The sequence below is a fragment of the Oreochromis aureus genome, linkage group 2 (genome assembly GCF_013358895.1).
Source record: "Oreochromis aureus strain Israel breed Guangdong linkage group 2, ZZ_aureus, whole genome shotgun sequence".
NCBI lineage: Eukaryota > Metazoa > Chordata > Actinopteri > Cichliformes > Cichlidae > Oreochromis > Oreochromis aureus.
In genome coordinates, this window is record NC_052943.1 from 17,865,605 (window position 1) to 17,883,794 (window position 18,190).

At 41.6% G+C, this 18,190-nt stretch overlaps 2 protein-coding genes and 1 long non-coding RNA gene across 9 annotated transcripts in view; 2 read left to right on the plus strand and 1 right to left on the minus strand.

Moving 5' to 3' along the window:
- Positions 1–8,852, plus strand: part of elf1 (E74-like ETS transcription factor 1) — a 40,547-nt gene extending 31,695 nt beyond the window's left edge. For all 6 annotated transcript variants that reach the window (XM_039620217.1, XM_031736401.2, XM_031736400.2 and 3 more), the window contains 7 exons: positions 1,628–1,802; positions 2,299–2,403; positions 2,527–2,688; positions 2,812–2,895; positions 3,558–3,750; positions 3,909–4,268; positions 5,748–8,852. In XM_039620217.1, the coding sequence (XP_039476151.1) occupies positions 1,628–1,802; positions 2,299–2,403; positions 2,527–2,688; positions 2,812–2,895; positions 3,558–3,750; positions 3,909–4,268; positions 5,748–6,540 (1,872 nt within the window). In that variant the 3' untranslated portion in view covers positions 6,541–8,852. The remainder of the gene's footprint in view (positions 1–1,627; positions 1,803–2,298; positions 2,404–2,526; positions 2,689–2,811; positions 2,896–3,557; positions 3,751–3,908; positions 4,269–5,747) is intronic.
- Positions 8,853–9,200: 348 nt separating this feature from the next.
- Positions 9,201–12,093, plus strand: LOC120442851. The gene is made up of 2 exons (XR_005614984.1): positions 9,201–9,901; positions 11,500–12,093. It is a non-coding gene; the product is annotated as an uncharacterized LOC120442851 (long non-coding RNA).
- An 808-nt stretch (positions 12,094–12,901) lies between these two features.
- Positions 12,902–18,190, minus strand: part of tnmd (tenomodulin) — a 65,820-nt gene continuing 60,531 nt past the window's right edge. For both annotated transcript variants that reach the window (XM_039620235.1, XM_031736416.2), the window contains exon 7: positions 12,902–15,576. In XM_039620235.1, the coding sequence (XP_039476169.1) occupies positions 15,367–15,576 (210 nt within the window). In that variant the 3' untranslated portion in view covers positions 12,902–15,366. The remainder of the gene's footprint in view (positions 15,577–18,190) is intronic.

Sequence of the window (18,190 nt, forward strand, 5' to 3'; positions counted from 1 at the left end):
AATGGGGTAGCCTCACTGTCTCGCACTCTGATAGTATGTCTACCAAAGAGTCTGATTAATGGGAAATATTCAGTGCATGTCAGTGAGATACTGATAGCACTCGCAGTCATAGCAAAATCCAGGGTTTTTAGTAGTCCCAGGAAGCCTTGTGGTTTTTCTGCTTAGATGGCACGAGCTGTCTGTATCTGGTAGAGGTATGGTAGAAATTATGCAGGGACACCTCCTCCCTCGACTCATAAACACCTTATTAATAAAGAATCCATGGATAATTACTGCTAGTGCTGCTAAGGAGGGCTAACCGTTTAACACTGTGTCCAAATAATGAGCCGGTCTGTTAGTTTCCTGGTTAAACTATAGCTGGGTATGTAGCCACGCACACTCGAATACCCCCTCCTCCCAGCCTCCCCCCTGCTCAAGGCCTGGACACCTGGTATGCCCCAGAGGGCCAAACCAACAATGGACACTTGTGCAAAGAGACAGATAAGCCTTTATTCATGTTCCTCCTACCACACCTTTTTGTCTTTCCTTTTAATCAGGTCATCACTGTAGGAATGTGATTTAAGGTGTGTTTCATTGATCGACATTATTCGTCTAAAATTAAAACAAATCACAACATGAATCATTTGATGTAATTCAGCGAGGTTCAAACACATTACACATTATACATTTAGAAAGCATTTCTCACGAAGCTAAACATAGTAGCTTCATCTGTCTGTCAGGGGCAGGAGAAGAAATGATTTCAAAGCATTTTTGAAGTGTACTATGCTGCCATCTGCTGGTGGCCAGGTGACTACGTGTTTAGCATCTAACCACCCGAGTTGACTTCTTTATATAATGCTTTTATAATGCTATTAAAATGGTTTATTTGAATGATTATTAAATCAGCATTCCACTGGATTTTCATTTTGTATTTTCTTTATACTATTTTAGAAGTACTGTCAGGTTTTGAGAACAGTATTATGCACATATTCAAAGGACTGAATTAGCCTCTGGCTGACACAAACCAAGTGCCCAGCGAGCCCTTTTGACATGGTCTCTATTGGTGGAGTTCACTTTGGCCCACACTCTGGTAATTCCCTCTTTCCCCTCGCTCCTTCCTGCATCAGATTGTGCCATGCCTGAAATGAGATAGCAAGGGCTGAATTCCCAAAGCACATTTAGGAGATGATGAAGGGTGTGCTTGCCTGCAATTCATGACTTCATGCATTAACATTCATTTGGTCTTATATAATTTCTGAACATAAGATTAACTCTTCAGGTGAAGTGGGCTAGAACAAACAGCTGCTTCCTGGCTTCTTCAGCAGGCTCCTCTGGACCACTACAGCACCACAGAAATGAGCTCTCCTCCATGCTATGCGCCTACACATTAGCTAAAAATGAGCGTGAATCTACAGCGTTTCACAAGGCAGTAAAAATAAGTGACCAAATCGGGTTTTAACATTATCTTGGTGTCGTGTGGTTTTTATATCACATTTATGACGTGCAGCGGAGGGATTGATTGTATTTTTATTGCATATACACTCAAAGACGTATGTGCAAAGACCCACGGTCCTCTACTTCCGAGGGGCATCATTTGTGTTACAGCATCTCAAACCTTTCTGTGTCTGTGTGTCTGCTCTCTGTGCAGTTGGACGACCCGTCAGTATTCCCAGCGGTGATTGTTGAGCAAGTTCCCGCAGCCGATCTGTTGCAAGTATACTCGGGGCTCGAGTCCGATGAGGTGACCAACGGTATCATGGTGGATACCACTCTCCATGTGGTTGAGGAACCATCCATCTTGGAAGGAGGAGTGGATCTCACAGGTACACATGCAATAAACGCTGAATTTTAATGAGATATAACTAAACTAACAAAGCAAACAAGTGGAAGATGCAAAGCCAGAAAATTACAAACTACACGTTTAATTTCTGCTCCGTTGCACAGCACAAACAGCCTTCTTAGGTACTCTTCGAATTAATTCATTACAATTAATCTGTAGGCTGACCCACAAACTATTCACTGAACAGTGAGTTACCTGAAAATTCAGAACATGCAGGCATGCATTTAGATGCACACGAGCGATATTAACTTAAAAATAAGTCGTTCTCCTTAAAATGAAAAGCACTTTTTAAATTGTGCTTTTTCTGGGAAAACACTTTAAAAATTTACTCTCCTTGTCATAAGTGAAACCTGACATAAAAAAGAACCTTTGTAGCCATTCACCTGTGTTAGACCTAGACTTCTCAAAAGAGTACAATATGCAAAGTATTAACCTCCAAGTATTTCTTATTAATGAATTTGTTGTCATCTGGTGGACAGAAACAACAGTCTCAGGCACAGAGGACAGCATGGAGACAAATGAAGCAGCGGCGGCTCTTCTTAACATGGAGTCTCCGAACAACATTTTGGATGAGAAGCGTATGCGTAAGTTAATTTGCATGCTTATTATTCCACTCCTTCAGCTTGTGACAAAAATGTCAGCTTTGATCTAACGGTGTTCGTAATTGCAGCTTTAAACACTTTTCTGTATCTCTTGTTTATGCTTAGTTCACACCTATGGCACTCTGCTTGAGTCAGACCTGACATATGCCCCACTGAGGCCTGACCAGATGGACAGTGTTGCCCTTGACATGTCCGTAGACGAGGACACCTCATCTATGGATGAGATTCCCCAAAAATTTCCCTTAAAACCTCAGAAAAAAACCAAAGGTAAGACATTTTTCCTCCTCCTTGTTAGAAATCCCTCACTAAAAATTCACTGTTGTAGGTAATTAGATGATTTCACTGTGGCCTTTCACCTTATAACACACTACTCCATAATTTGAATCATAGTGCGAAAGCCGCGGGCGGTCCGTCCCTGCTCTCCCATCACCACCCCTAACCTACCACTCAGGAAGAAGAGCAAAGAGGGCAAAGGTAAGCCTCACTAACTAGTCCACTTTTCTATAATCAGCCAATAAAAATCAAGGTCTGTCCTCCTCTTGTGTACGCTCCATTTCCTCATGTGGAGTGTGCAAACAGCAGTCCTCAACCCCTGCAGTCCAGTGGGGTCGAATCTAGGAGAGTTAATGGATGAGGGGATCTCAAAGTGCTGTGTTTCACAGGGAAACAGAAGTGATTGCAGGCTGGAGGGCACGTTGATGCTCTGCCGATAGAAGGAGACTAGTGGTGCACCATGTAAAACCTCATTGCACCATACAGTGTGACTCAAAGAGGAGGGGAGTGGGGACAGCAGGTTCAGTTGCACACATATACATCACCCTGTCATGGTGTCTGGGATTCAACTGACTACTGGGAGCGTTGCTGTTTTTAACCACTTCTGGCCGAAGCATTTCACGAATTAGAGTAATCTACTCCCAGACTTGATATAATTCATTTCATCCCAAGGCACGCATGCACACATACAATGGCTGGAAGAAAAGAGCAGCTCCTCCTGTAACCCTGTGGCGTTCATATATAAACTGTACTACTAAATGAATTATAGATGTCTATAGCACAGCTCCAAGGCTTCGCCGTGAATGTCTGACTCACTTGAAAGTTAAAAACAAGACTAAATTTATTTCCCCCCCAATTTGCAGGCAATACCATCTACCTGTGGGAATTCCTTCTGGCCTTACTGCAGGATAAAAACACCTGTCCCAAATACATCAAGTGGACACAGCGGGAGAAAGGCATCTTTAAGCTTGTGGACTCCAAGGCTGTCTCAAAGCTGTGGGGCAAACACAAGAACAAACCTGACATGAACTATGAGACCATGGGAAGAGCTCTCAGGTAACATACGAGCATCATTTTCCTGAGCAACACTGTGCTTCAAAAGAGCTTTTATTTAACTCTGAAACCTAAAGACATGGTTCCATAGATGTATTCATAATGCCCATCAGGAATGACCATAATGTGTTGGACATGCCCTTATCTATTTTCTTTTCTAGATACTACTATCAGAGAGGCATCCTGGCTAAAGTGGAGGGGCAGAGGCTGGTCTATCAGTTTAAGGAGATGCCAGCTGACCTCGTGGTGATTGAGGATGAAGAGACGGGTTCTGATGCCAATGTCGGCTACGGAAACCAGAGATCGACCAACGGGCGGTCTGTGGTTCGTGGAGGGTCCAAAGGGCACGGAAGAGCTCATGGTCAGCAGCACGTCTCGGCAAAACAGATGAAGAAAGAGCCAAACAATGAATGTCTCTACCAGGAAGCTAATGGTGCACAGGCTGAGCAGCTCCTCCAGTCTGTTCATATGCTGCAAGCCAACCAAGGGGCCGGAGTCCAGGAAACAGCACAAGCTTTAAGGTGAGCGACTGTGAAAAACACGAGAGGTGTTTTAAGAGGAACCGACAGCAAAATGAGGAGTAGTTTTATTTTTGTTTCATTACTCCACAGCAGATGCCGGAAAATCATTCTCTGCTTAATGATCTTTCAAACTAGGGCTCGATGGGTAAATCAGTTGGGGTGATATTAGCTTATTCTGGATCTATCTGTCCATATGTCAGCAAAAGTAACAGATTTGCAATACAGAAAACCCAAGGGTAAGTTTGATATATGGTAGAGGCGGTGTCCCTAATACACTGTTTATCCACCAGAAAACACTGATAACACTGAGTCAGATCTTATGATTATTTACTTTCTTGTGAAGAACTAGACTACAAGATTGACACTGTTGTCGTGTGTGATGAAAATGTGCCAAATGCTGGTAATCTCATAGGCTAGAAAAAGGGGTAACATCTAGCTTGTCTCTGCTGATTACCTATTAAGAGCATTAAATGCAAGACTCTTTCTTATAAGCCATTGTTCTTAGACACAAAATATGCCCAGCATTCAATTCTTCAGACACACATGTGTTTCAAGCTTTCTTGTCTTTGTGATTTTTGTGTGAAACAAATGAAGAAGTAAGAAATCATATAATCATCATCTGCCAAAATGCATGTCAGTCAGGTATCCTTACCAATAACATAAAAAACTTGGTAATTATAAAATATAAATGTCAGTATTAATCTCAAGAGATACATATACTGATTATTCTAAACTAAGTTTATGTTAAATGCTTTATGCTTAAATCTTACTTATACTTACACATGCATGCATCAAAGCGTTGGGCCTGATATTCACAGAAAATGTCTGACTCAAAGCTTATCGGTCTTATATTAGTGGCGGCGTCTTGTAGGGGGAACTCAATTACATCTCGAAGCCTCGTATGTACAAAATGTCACCTTTTGAGAATTTGAGATGCAGAATTTCATTATACATAATAAAACTGTGAGGTGAACGCAGCAACAGCCAACCCAGCAGCGCTGAAGTACATCTTTACTTTATATAATTCATTTTTTTGTTGTTGATGTCAGTAAAGTGCCAGATCACCTTTAGATTTTTATAAAGTGCATTTCTTCTTCTTCTTTTTTTTGTGTTCTGGCACAGCTTTACTTTGCATTTTATTTTTCTGTCTCTCTCCAAGTCTGCTGCCTGTATTAACAATGTATTATCACAAAATTCTACTTTTTTTTTTTAGTGGTTAAACATTGTCTGCTGTTAGAAATTGAAGAGACTCATAATTTCCACAGTACAGCTGTCAGCACAATTTGTTATTGTAATAAGGGCATTAGTTCTGGTTTTTAGGCTCATAGCTGTGCGGTCGCTAATTTTCACAGTAGGCGTCCGTTAAAAATAAACCTTGTATATATTTGCAAAGATATAAACAGAATATTCAATTACACCAACTCTGTCAGAGACAGTGAAGAGACTCACCTACATCTTCTGTTTATTTTATTTTTTCAGGACCATTAGCACCCCTGCATCAGTTCCTATGGTCCTGACATCTTCTGGCTCGCTTCAGTCTGTTCCCCTCACTGTTCTAGCCAACGGGGACTCCAGCCACTCCCCTTCTCGGGTTATTCTCCACACCATGCCCTCCACGACAGCAGGTGGTAAAGATGTGCTTACCATCCATACGGCTTCTATAGCAGGTGGGGCTAACAGCCTGCAGGATGGCCTCCCGCAGCAGCTCTTGGTCACCAGTCTGGGCTCATCTGCCTCCTCCTCCTGCACTTCCCCTCCAGGAGTCATTAGTTCCACCGCTTCCAACCTCAATGGTCTCCCCCGCCTTGTCACCATTAACACCACCTGCGGGCAGACCATGGTGGCACAGCAGCCCGGCACCGTAATTGCCACTGTGCTCAAATCTAGCGACCTCTCAGGGCTGCAGGTGAAAGAGGAGATGCTGGACCCCAGCTACTTTCAGTCGATGGTGAACGGCGATCCATCACTGGCTGCACATACGTTTGAAAAAGAAGAGATGGAAGCAGGGGAGGCGGAGCTGCAGTACAGGACTGTTATCATTGATACCAGTCAAAGCCAGGGCCCGGAGGGCGCAAGTGAAACTATAATTAATGGACATTCCTCTCAGAGCAGCAGCCCTAGTGAGGGTCTGACCCCTGTGGAGGAGCTGGAAGTGCGTGGAGAGATGTCCCTGCAGCCTGAGCAGGGAATCAAAGGCCTGCAGGAGCTGCCAGTGTCTGTTCAATTGCCTGCAAACTTTATCCAGATAAAGACAGAACCTGCGGAGGCTTAGTGCTGCAGGACTCTTCAACAAAAGCTGAACCAAAATTGAATCCATTTTGACTGCAGACTTAATATTTTCTTTTCCTACCACAGTGATCTGATCAAAGATCAGAACGAGGGATCTTGCAGCTTTTAAAGGTTGGTCAGTTCAGCCTCAGGATTTATTGTTTACCAACATATTTTGTGACCATGTGCCTAATTTTAAAAATCAAGGGAGTGTTTAGTTTTTAACTTTTCAGATTTAGGATTTTCTTTTTCTGTAGACACAATCCCCAACACACACATACACACACACACACACTCACACACACATATGCACACATGCAAAAACACAAAATGCTTTTTTTTCCCTCTAGGAGAGTAGCCATTGGATAAACCAGGGATCCCTGTCTACCAAATGTGCCAGTTAGCTGTTTTTTTTAGACTTTTCATCTCACTGGACTCACGTGTTTAAAGAAGAACGCAAGAAACCAAAAACCGGGGACTGAATGCCAAATGGTGCAATGACATGAGACATCTGACAATGTGTGAGTGTACCTGACCTTTACATCGGGTACGAGTTACTTTTCGCACAGAAGAGGAAAGGATGTTGTGTCTGCTGGAAAAAAAAGAAAACCCACACATCTCGGAGTTTAATTGAAGAGTGCCTTACCGGAAGTTCAGAACAGTTTAAGACCGTTTGTTGGAAACATCTGCGTAAGGGATGAAAAACGGACTAAATGCCTTCACAGACTTTCAGACTTCCAAGAAGTTATTACGCATTTATTTTCATATAAACAAAATAGGTATGCATTCACTCTCTAATACCCCTGGCCTTAAAACACTGTGTTACTATGGAAATGGGCATTTTCCGTCTACCAAGGACAGTGTAACATCAAAACTGTTTGTATAGAGCTGCAGACCGAAGGCACAGCAAGATAGGGAGGCACAAATGGAGAGAAAGAATACACGGGATAAAACAGATTTTATCAGTCTCTGCCTCAGAGGCTCCGAGGTTTAAATCCTGTTGTTATAAAATGGAATATATATGAATCTATAGATATAAATAAATATATATATATACATATAATATACAATTGAGATTCAATTTTAAGGCCACAGTGAATTTATTTATTTTGTGAATTCCTAAATTCTGTGTAAAAACCAGGCACATTTGTTTTCTATTTACATGTAAAAACCTGAGGGGAAATACAAAGAATATGAACGTTAATACCAGGAGGCTTATTTGGTAGTTTTTTGTAAGACCAACATTTTTCATTTGTATAGCTTTCCATATAATCAGCTTTGGTATTTCCTTGAGTTTTGGACTCGAGTGCTCAATGCAGCATGATTACTCCACTGTTATATTCTCTTATATCCTCTGATTTAAACATGTACTGAATGTTCTTTTCATTCCTTCTTATCAGCGGACATACCTCTTTACCTTTTTTAACAGTCAAGCAGGCGAAACTATGCATTCAAATATATATTCGCTGTGTGTGTGCTGTATAAAGTATCAAATGTAACAATCCACATGCCTTCGAAATCCTATCTCTGATTTCGTCATTTGTTTGGTACAAAGAGATACCAGGGCTGTTTTTTTTGTTTTGTTTCAAGCTTTGCTCCTTTTTTCCCCCTCCTTTCTCTTTCTCCTCTCCACTCCTCTCTGTCACCTTGTTACCTCTTGTCTGGTTTTCTCTCCTCACCTCCTCCTCGACTGCTCTCGGCTCGGGTCAGTCGAGTCTGTGCCTTCTTTATTTGCTGTCCCACTTGGTTAAGAACCTCTCAGGCCAGCCATACGATTGGCCCCTTGGTCCTGCCGGGGATGAAGCCATATTGATCCTGAGTGGTATCCCGGCTAAATTGGTTGTATTTTCCAGCCGGACTGTAGCTGCAGAGTGAGGACATTCAGACATACTGACCTCCATCTGCACTGGCACCTAAGGACAGGTGTTAAACGCTACTTTACAACCTCACATCAGCCAAAAGGGCTCTGGGTCTGTAAAGACACTCTGAATGTATACTTGTTTTTAAAGTACATGCTTTTTTTTTTTTTTTTTTGAAAGTACATGCAGCCAATAAGTACACTGGGTTACATTTGCATTAAAATCTGTCAGTCTGGGGATTTGCTGCCTTGTTTCCTTTGTATATATTCCTGTATCTACCCTTCCCTTTTCTCCGAGCACTGTTTTACTGTCTGTGAAACGTTGAGGTATGTCCACTGCTTATGTTTTTGTTGCTTCTTATGACTTGGGTTATCAATGGCCTCCTTTATGCTGAATATAGAATAGATTTTTAAGAAAAAGTCAATATGCTAATTAAATACAAAATCTTATCTTTTGACTGTTCTCTCTCTTTCTTTTTATTTGTTGCTGTTTTTGCTGGCAGAGTGGTTTGGAAATAGAGCGAGGCACGGATAAAGTGTCACACAAGCTTTTTTTTTTTCTTTTTGGAAAAATTAAACAGAAAACCAAATTAAACTTGGAAACAAATAGCTTCCAAGCGGTTACTAAGTCCATTCATTTGTGCTGTTGCGATAATGAAACTATTCCTGCCTTGAAAATTCAGAGTTGTATTGTTGGGCTGTTTAAGCTTTGGGGGACATTTGATCACATGGTATTTTGAGAGAAAGAAAAAGCTACTGTAGAAAACTGGATTGGAGCCATTAGCGGGCCAGAGACTGATTGGACTGTACTTAAGAGCTCTGCTTCTCCAGTTGCTGTGGGTGGATGAATACATTAGCATGTGACATGCCCAGAGCTGAAGACAGACGAGTCTGTCACCACAGTTTGCATAGTGAAAAGTGTGTGTGTGTGTGTGTGTGTGTGTGTGTGTGTGTGTGTGTGTGTGTGTGTGTGCGTGTGCACGTTTAAGCTGTAGTTGGCGCGAGAATGAGTTACACTGAAGTGGGTTGATTCTTTTCAAGCATGTGTTATGTTGATGTGTTTATATCTGTGAGGATGGAGTGTTTGTGTGTTTGGGGTTTACATTGGCTTGGATTGACTCTATGTGTGTGTGTGTGTGTGTGTGCAGGGTCAGGAAGGCGGGTGGTGTTGAGGAAGTCTTCTGGCATCGGGGCTTGCCTACCGTGCCTCGCTCCGTCTACACCCACATACACAGCTGTGTACCACACAATCCAATCTTGCCATAGGGTTACACACACGTGTGCACACACACACATAGAAACAAGACCAAGTTCAGCCGCAGCCACCATTACAACCTTCTTCACGCCACTGAACAGCTTCCCGAGCCTTTTTCAGATGAAAAAAATTGTTTGAAATGGGAATGAAATCATCGCACAAGCTCCACATTCGGCAACAAACAGCCCTCCATTACATCCAAGCAGACACTTTGCTTTTCTGTTGAGCGGTTCATCGATTGCCTGCCATAGGGTAAGCGGAGGTTCTTATGGATTACTAAAATAATGAAAGGCTACTAGCAGCCGTTATGTCTGTGCTATTCCTTTGGTTAGTGAGTCAGAGACCCTGAAGATGGAGTGAGAGCCAGGTCCTGGGAGAGGAGGACTATTTCTGTGTCGCCTGCAGCCACTGACACAGCGCGAGTGTTTACTGCTGTGCCATGCTGCCTCTCACAGTGGGAGCAGTTGAGGGATGACGGCTGACATTATTGTGCCTCCAGCCTGTAGCAGGAACAGTACAGGGAGAGCTTATTTAACCATCAGGTCACCAGACTGACTGCAACATTACAAAGAAAAGGAGTTGATGGCTGCTGTCTTATGGCCGCTGAAGCTTTGTGCAATTTATTAACAACATGCAGGTAAAGTTAGATTCAAATGGATACCAATTTTTTTTAAAACTTTATTCCACAGAAGCAGATGTGGATGTATTAAGGACAGCAAGGTACTGCATGTTTTAAGATGTAAAAAAAAAAAAAAAATGTTGAAAATACCTCACCTAACCTTTGATATTACAGCAGTACACCTTTGTCTACACAAGATGGCACTGGTAATACATGTGTCCTCATCAGAGCCCGAGCCTCAGTCTGGATCGAAGAGAAGTATTCCTTCAGGTCACTAATCTAAATACAGACACTCTTCATACATTGGTTTTCACTCTCCTCCACCCCAGAATAGCAACTTATGGCTCGAAACGAAGGAGCGATTATTTGAAATGAAAATAAGCAGCTGGGAGTGAAGTTTCCCTGCATTTTTTGATAAGTAACAAAAAGAATTAATTCACATGTGAGCTTCAATGGAAGTGGCCATTCCTCGGGCCAGGTAGGCAAAAATCCTTTGAACTGTGATAACCTGGTAAATGCTCGGTATCTCTGTTTATCCTGCAGAGCAGTCGATCTTGTTTCCTCTCCCCATCTAAACGGGGATAAACAAGTGCTGGAGGCGGGGTTTCCTATATAAAATGCAGGAGAAAAAATAGTGCAGGGCTTCAGCTGAAACGATATATTCTTTAATTCTGGTCTACAAGGGAGGAGTTCACTGTCAGACACTCGCAGATTTGGCTCATATCTAATGCAGGCAGTGCTAAACCTCTTCATAGATAGTAGGAATGCAAATTAACCTCAATGCAGGGTTTTTAAAAAAGCCAACAATCAAATACCATTTGATTTGGAGTAGTTGGGATTTTGACATTTTCCTGTGAAAATGCAAAAAATTTCCCTTCAGTCTGTCGGTCCTGTTTGTAATTTCTTAGGTTTTTAACTTCAAACAGAAAATATTCTATTAGTACAAATTATTAAAATCGCACTGTTTACATCATGAGACTGTGTGTAATGGAAAAATAAAACAACACAAGTAGATGTGTGTACTAGGCAACAAAATGTGGATAATAAGGCATCAACTAGACTGTTATGCCGTTTATTTATTTTTTAAATTTTTGCTCTTGCAATCCTCCATCTGCAGTATTACCACCATCCGGTGTCATTCAAGGTCTCCTCTACAATGATTTTTAATTGTGAGACATCTGTACTTTAAAATTTGACTTTCATGGTTAATATTGGACTTTTGTCCCAACAGGCACGAGGAGCTCTCTGGGAGCCCGCTGTAATATCTGTATCAGCCTCTCCAGTCAGGGTGAACCATCCCATTCAGAGCGACTCTCAGGGCTTCCATGGCAATTTACTCTCACGACTACACAAAAGAGTCCTCAGAGTCCTCAGAGACCTCGCCAGATAGACAACTGACAACTAACAGCATCTTACGAAAAAATAACACTTTATACTATTTCCTAACACAGTGAGTGCGGTAGCTCCACAACAACAACAACAACAACAACAACAGCGGCGGTAGCGGTGGCAGCAGCAGCATGCCGAATGCTGAATGCATCCATTTTAATAAACACATGCCTATTTGATGTGATAAGCAGGAAGTAGTGAGAAATGAATTATATAAACACTGATTTTATGAACTTTTCAGAACTGCCTCGGGGGCTTTGCAGTACACTTGTCAGTTTATTTGAAGTATGTTTGCAATTATTGTATTTGTTAACTCATGCCAGTATTTTTCACTTGACATGTTGCTCTGGGCCATTGACATTATTGATTCAAAAATAACAATATGGCTTCAGTCTGAACTCCATTTGTGAGCATATTCATAAAACATTTACATATAGCAAGTTTCGCCCTCTCTTTCAACAAAATCCATTTCACTGTCAATTATTATTGATATCTTTGACATTATCATCAGAGTGAGCCAACATGAGTCAAGATCTATATTTACTTTGTAGGCGAGATACTTTTGTATTAGTGTAAACAAAGCATTATTACACATCCGGTACACAAGAGAGTCTCGGGTTATAAAATCAGGACAATAAAAGCATATATGTCTGTTTTGGTTTGTCAAGATGTGATGCTAAAAATTTCTGCTAATGAGGAATGGGAGTAATGGTGAGTAGAGAAGGAGATCTGCCTGTTTCGATTGCATTAGTTGGATTCAAAAGCCATACTGCTATCAGCTTTTCGACAAACACCCCCCGGGCATTAAGTGTCTTTCAAGGAAATCACATTGTTTCATATGATAGGACAACGGAGATTATTCGTACAATGAAATTTTAATTGGAAAAAAGCAAGTAAAGAAAGAAACATACAGAGGGCTTCAAAGCAAACTACAACATGAGTGTTCCATTTTTGTCTCCCTGTTTAACTTCTGAGTACTTCACATAGCTTGAATACTCTTGGGCATTTATGCGCCTTGTTATTGTGATGACAGAACATCAATTACAAATGCCTATCTCGCCTGCTTAGTTGCAGATGAGAGTTATTTCAGCTCGACACACTGAGATGCGGCGTTAGAGATTAAAATCGCCTCGGCAAATAAGAAAATGTTTGAACAGCAGCACTATTTAAAGCATTTTGAAGACTGCAACAGTGGTGAAAACAATGGAGGATAGCACATCAGTGAGCACATCAGAAGCGACTGCTGAGGTCTGTGAATCTTTAATTAAACAATGTTTGTTTTACATGATACAAATAACAGAGAAAAGAGTGACTAAAATACTTAGAGCGAGTCATGAACTTTCAGTGCCGGTTCTACTCATGTTTCTGTATAAGCGTGCTGGAAAAATTCACTTTTTTCTTTTTTTGCTTAAATATTTTTAAACTGTGAATATCGTCTTCACATAATCTAATAAATCTAATCACATAATCTAATTCTCTGAAGTTGTTGTTGTGCGTAGGTCCATGTTTGGATCTATGAAGTTGGTTCGTGCCACTGCGTCAGCGCTTAAGTACATATTTTATGAAGATCTTGTGATATATTTGGTACGGTGGCACAAGTTGCTCGCATAATAGCAACACAATAGCTCTTGATTTGATCTCTTCAACAGTGTTGCTGTTTATTAAAATCAAGCAGAGCAGAGCACTTCTGATGTAGCAACTTTTTAGGTAGCATTTTCCTTGTCGACTGTGTATTTCTTCATTTTTTGTGATTTGGTGTATGGATGTGTTTATCTTGATGTTTTTGCTTTACTCTTGTATGCTTTGTCCTTTGGGCCCAAAGGAGTACAGGGCACAGAATGGACTTTTATCTGCAGGTATGTAAGCAGGAAAAAGAAAAAGGCTATAAAAAAAAAAGTCAGAAATAAACACTCACTAAGCACGAAAACCGTGCAATCTAACGCAATCCTATACAAAAGCTCTGCCATACATTTGGCTTTTTGAAGCTCGTACATCTATTGTTGACATTGGAAAGACGACCAGTCTACTAGGTGTGATATACTGCATTACATTTTAAGTATTACAATATTTAAGATAACACCTGTAGTTGTTGGTAGTAATAGCCAATGCATTTTAATACTGCAGTTCACAGAAATTGGCCGGCAACAAGACAAACTGCTGTTTAAAGACATCAGGCAATAATTGGTCTTTTCCCATCATTGGGCGAGCAGCTTAATCATGCAAATGGCACGGGTTTGCCAACAACTAAGTGAAAGTTGGTTACCTTGCTGAGAAGTTGGAGGTATGCAGCATGTTTCCTGCAGCTCACTCCCTGCAGTGCTTCAAACTGATTCGCTGTAGGGGAAAATGCTGAAAATAGCCATTGTCTTGTTTTGAAGACGATTTGTCAATAATAAATTGGTAAGTGCTAAGCTAAATCGTGATACCAGATGGCTCGTGTTTCTCCGCTTTAATGCGATGCTGCAGCAGGAGGAAATGTTCGGTTTGCATTAGCAGAAACTCAATACAACATTTTCCCAGAGATTGTTACTACGCCCAGTTCAGTACTTTCATGTGGAGGCCACGTTCTCAATCAGCTGTGTTACCTCAGTCAGGAATAGGCTTATCAGGTGTCCCACTTTATGTGGGGCTACACATAACATGTATCACTTTCCCATCATCCCACATATTGAGACACCGTTTCACATTTTGAGTAGTTCTAGTTTCCAAAAATTAACTAAAGTGCTTCTCGCAAGAAGCCTGTTTGGCTTTAAGAGAAATGTGTTGATCTACAAAGATGATCACCAGCCAGAACTGAAAGGCGAAACAACAGTTAACATTTTTTTAATTGTTATTGCCAAAGAAAAAGGGAAAACACAAGTTTAGCTTCAATTCATGCTTATTATATTAATTTAGTAAGTGTGTTGGGAAAACTGCACAAAAAGATCAAATTTGTAAATTGGAAAAATTACCTCTAAGCATTAATGGCTCACAAGCTCCCAGTTGGTTACACTATTTGGAGGTACGTGGTGATTTAATAACAATTTTGCCACTTTAATGAGAATATTAAGAACACTTTTCAATGTCACGCAGTCCAGCATACCAACAATACCAAACAGGACGGCAATAATAACCATAAAGTACAACAGATGTCAACAAAAACTGCGAAAACATCATAATGCAATAATGGAACATGGCAGAGCTGTTGCTTTAAATTACACTAGATGATTTTCCTAATAAAGTGTATGTCTTGTTACATATTTAATGTGATAGCACCACACAGATGGTTACATACAGTACATAGTTAATTGCTGTTGCATTGTATTCGCTGTAGCTTTTCATACACTGCAATATTAGTAGAAGTCTTTTAAACCTTGAAGTAAAAATGAATGCATGACAGAATAGGTAAAGTAAGGACAGATTGTGTGTGTGGGTTTTTTTTTTTTTGGGTGGCTCAGTTTCCAAACTAAATGCGTTCATTGAACAGGATCAAATAACAAGGAGAGAAAACTAGACACCTGTAAACAACCAACGGTTTTTAAGAAAGAATCAAAATGCTTCAAACACCATTTAGACTGTTTAGACTGACTCACACTGACTAGAAGTGCTACCTAATGGTTGCCTGCAATAGACTGCTTTGGTGTCACGAGTGGTCTTGAATATTTATCAAAAGGAAAAATTTGCACCTACAACGTAAACAGATTCAAAACCAGACAGCACGCTCAGCGCCTCAGATCCTCCCGAGCATGCGGGCGATCCACCAGTTGCACGGCATGACAATTTGACAGATGACCCGGCCTCCTTGGTAGTAGTATGGCCAGGGGTTGAAGCCACCCAGGGGCTCGTAGTAGCGGCGGCAGAAGCGGTAACCACGGCGACAGTACTGGCAGCAGTAGCCGCGCTCATCCAGACGGTTATCCAGCTCGATTCCAACATCTCTCTGCAGAGGACACAAGAGCGGGCAGGGTTACAATCACACACATGACAAATGCCAGTCCTCCTGAGGCAAGGGCAGGAGAGGAGGAAGAGGAGGGGGTGACATGAATTGATGAGGCAGCTTTGATTGTGGGTCATCGCAATATATGTAAAAACAAAAACAAAAGTGAAAAGATTTGAATTGATGTCTGCAAAAATGCAAAACTGTGACATCAATTGATGGCAGTGCCAAAGAGATCACGGTTTGAGCTGAGAGTGAACGTGCTTGATTTAAGCTCGGGAGCATAAAACATGATATAATACCCTTGACCTTTCTGCAGCACAAAAAGCACGACCGGAGGCTGCACACTGCCCCTTCTTTGAATCCAGCATTTGCAACCTCTCTACCGTCACTATCTCCGGTCGAAGTTACCAGCATAATTACACTATTTCTTTCATCTCTGACCTCTTAACTCCCTCGACCGGAGCACACACTCTGCACTAAAATGACTGCCCCTCCTCCAATAGAGCATTCAAATTAGAGCTCCTCACGTCTTGGCGCCCTCCCCCTGACCTTGACTTTAAGTGCATGGCACATTCCTAAAGCAATTAGCAGAGTAATGATCGCCTAACAAGGATTCTTTCATTTGCTCTTGCTGGCTGCCTCTGAATTTATAGAGGGGCCAAATGAAACCCAAACGAAAGGTAAATTGGGTAGAATTAATGGCCCTTGGATTTTTCCATTGTGCTGGTTGGTTCATGCCCTCGTGGACTCATGGGGGCTGAGTGCCATGCCTTTGATCAAGAGCAACTCCAAATGGGGTTCGGAGAAGTGCCACTTAACTCACAGTGTGAGCTGAAGTAGCAACCGCCCTCAGTATGCATTTGACCACATTTCAATCTCTTTTAGTAAATGAATCCTTGGAGACAATCCGGTGATATCTTGTTAAACTGCTCGGTTCCAGGAGTCAACGGCCTCCACTGACTTCACATTCAGGAAAAAATGCGAGCTCTTACAATGACTCAGCTACGTGCAATAGTGCGGAACAAAACACATCCGCAGCTGGGAAAAGAAAATGTGTGCGAATTGTTTAAGAGGACAGGACCCGCTGGACCACATGGCTGAGTCCCTCTGGTCCCCTACTGCATTAAGTTAGGGAATTTGGGGATTTCTTGCATCTCCTCCACTCGTCAGTAAGCATTCAATCACGGTGGTTTTACACACATTGTTTTCTTGTACGTAGCAGCTAACTGCAATAAATCCACCACATGACTGGCCTGTGAAAACTATACACCTGATGTAAACTGAGTCAAATTACTTGCTCTTTAGACATATTCAAAACACATAGAGTGCAACGCATTATATCCAGGTAGGTTTGATTTATTACTATGACAGTCACAGGTAGGCTTTTAATGATTTATTGCTTTAGGCAGGTTTCAGGTCATCGGCTCCCAGGCAACAATCGGTTATATGAACAACACGAAACCTGTCAATGGACCAACGATAATCTTATCAGCTCCTCACAGCCCAAACTGGGGTGTTACGAAATCTGGAGCTCAGGCGTGGAAAATGAAGAAAATATTTTATTCAAATGACGCCGGTGTTTATCAAAACAAACAGCCAATAGGCAGCATTGTACCTTAAAGACAATTAATCAGAGCTATCCTTTTAAAACGGAGGGTACATATTAATCACTCTGGCTTTGAGTCGCCGTCTCTAGTGGGAAGCCGCGGTGATAAGAATGGTTCACCTTGGGAAATCTGAGGCAGTCACTCACAAACAAGCAGCATTAATGAAGAGTAAAAGCCATTACCCTCTTGCTGGATCTGATTTCATCACACACATTCTCACATACACATGCAAACTTGCACACAAACACAGGCACCTCTGTGCATATTATGAGGAGCTGGATGTGAATGAGTCTGCAGAGTAGAAAACTGCGTCAGTCATTCAATAAGATGTAACGAATCAAAGCATGACTCCTCTAATCTCCACACTTGTTGGTATTATTTCACACACGCTGATCACCGCTCTTCATGAGCTTGAAGCACATGCCTGGATGTGTTATTAAATCTCAAAGCAGAGCTCATCACATTCATTCGGGGATCAAAACAGCAGAGATAACATTTCTGTTTCACACTCTGCTTTGTATTCGAAAAGGGTCTTTTTATGTAGACACACAGGACAGTGGAACATATGAAATTCTTTGCTGCGTGTCCTGATCTCTGATTTTCATCTCACTGTTCTCTACAGTGAGGTGGAATGACAATGAAATTGGATGTAATTGAATAAGCAGATAGTCATGTATTTCAGTAAACTCTGCTGCTTTACCAAAGTGATAAGGAGCTTTAGCTTCAGTGTAAAGATTCCTCTGGAGGCACAAACAACTTCTGCATTCATGGAATTTGAATTCCTTCAGCTTTTTGCACCTGTGTTATGCATGAACAGCCACTTAGCCTGACCCTGGATGTAGCAGCCAGAGGTTTGTAAGGATACGTCCAAGACACAAGACAAATCCCAAGACACAAGCGGGAACACGTACAAACATATTTACATGAGTATGAGTGAGGTCAATTCTTATAGAAAGCCCATCCTTGTTATGTGGGTCAAGGACGGCGGTGCAATCCCTTCAGGCCTG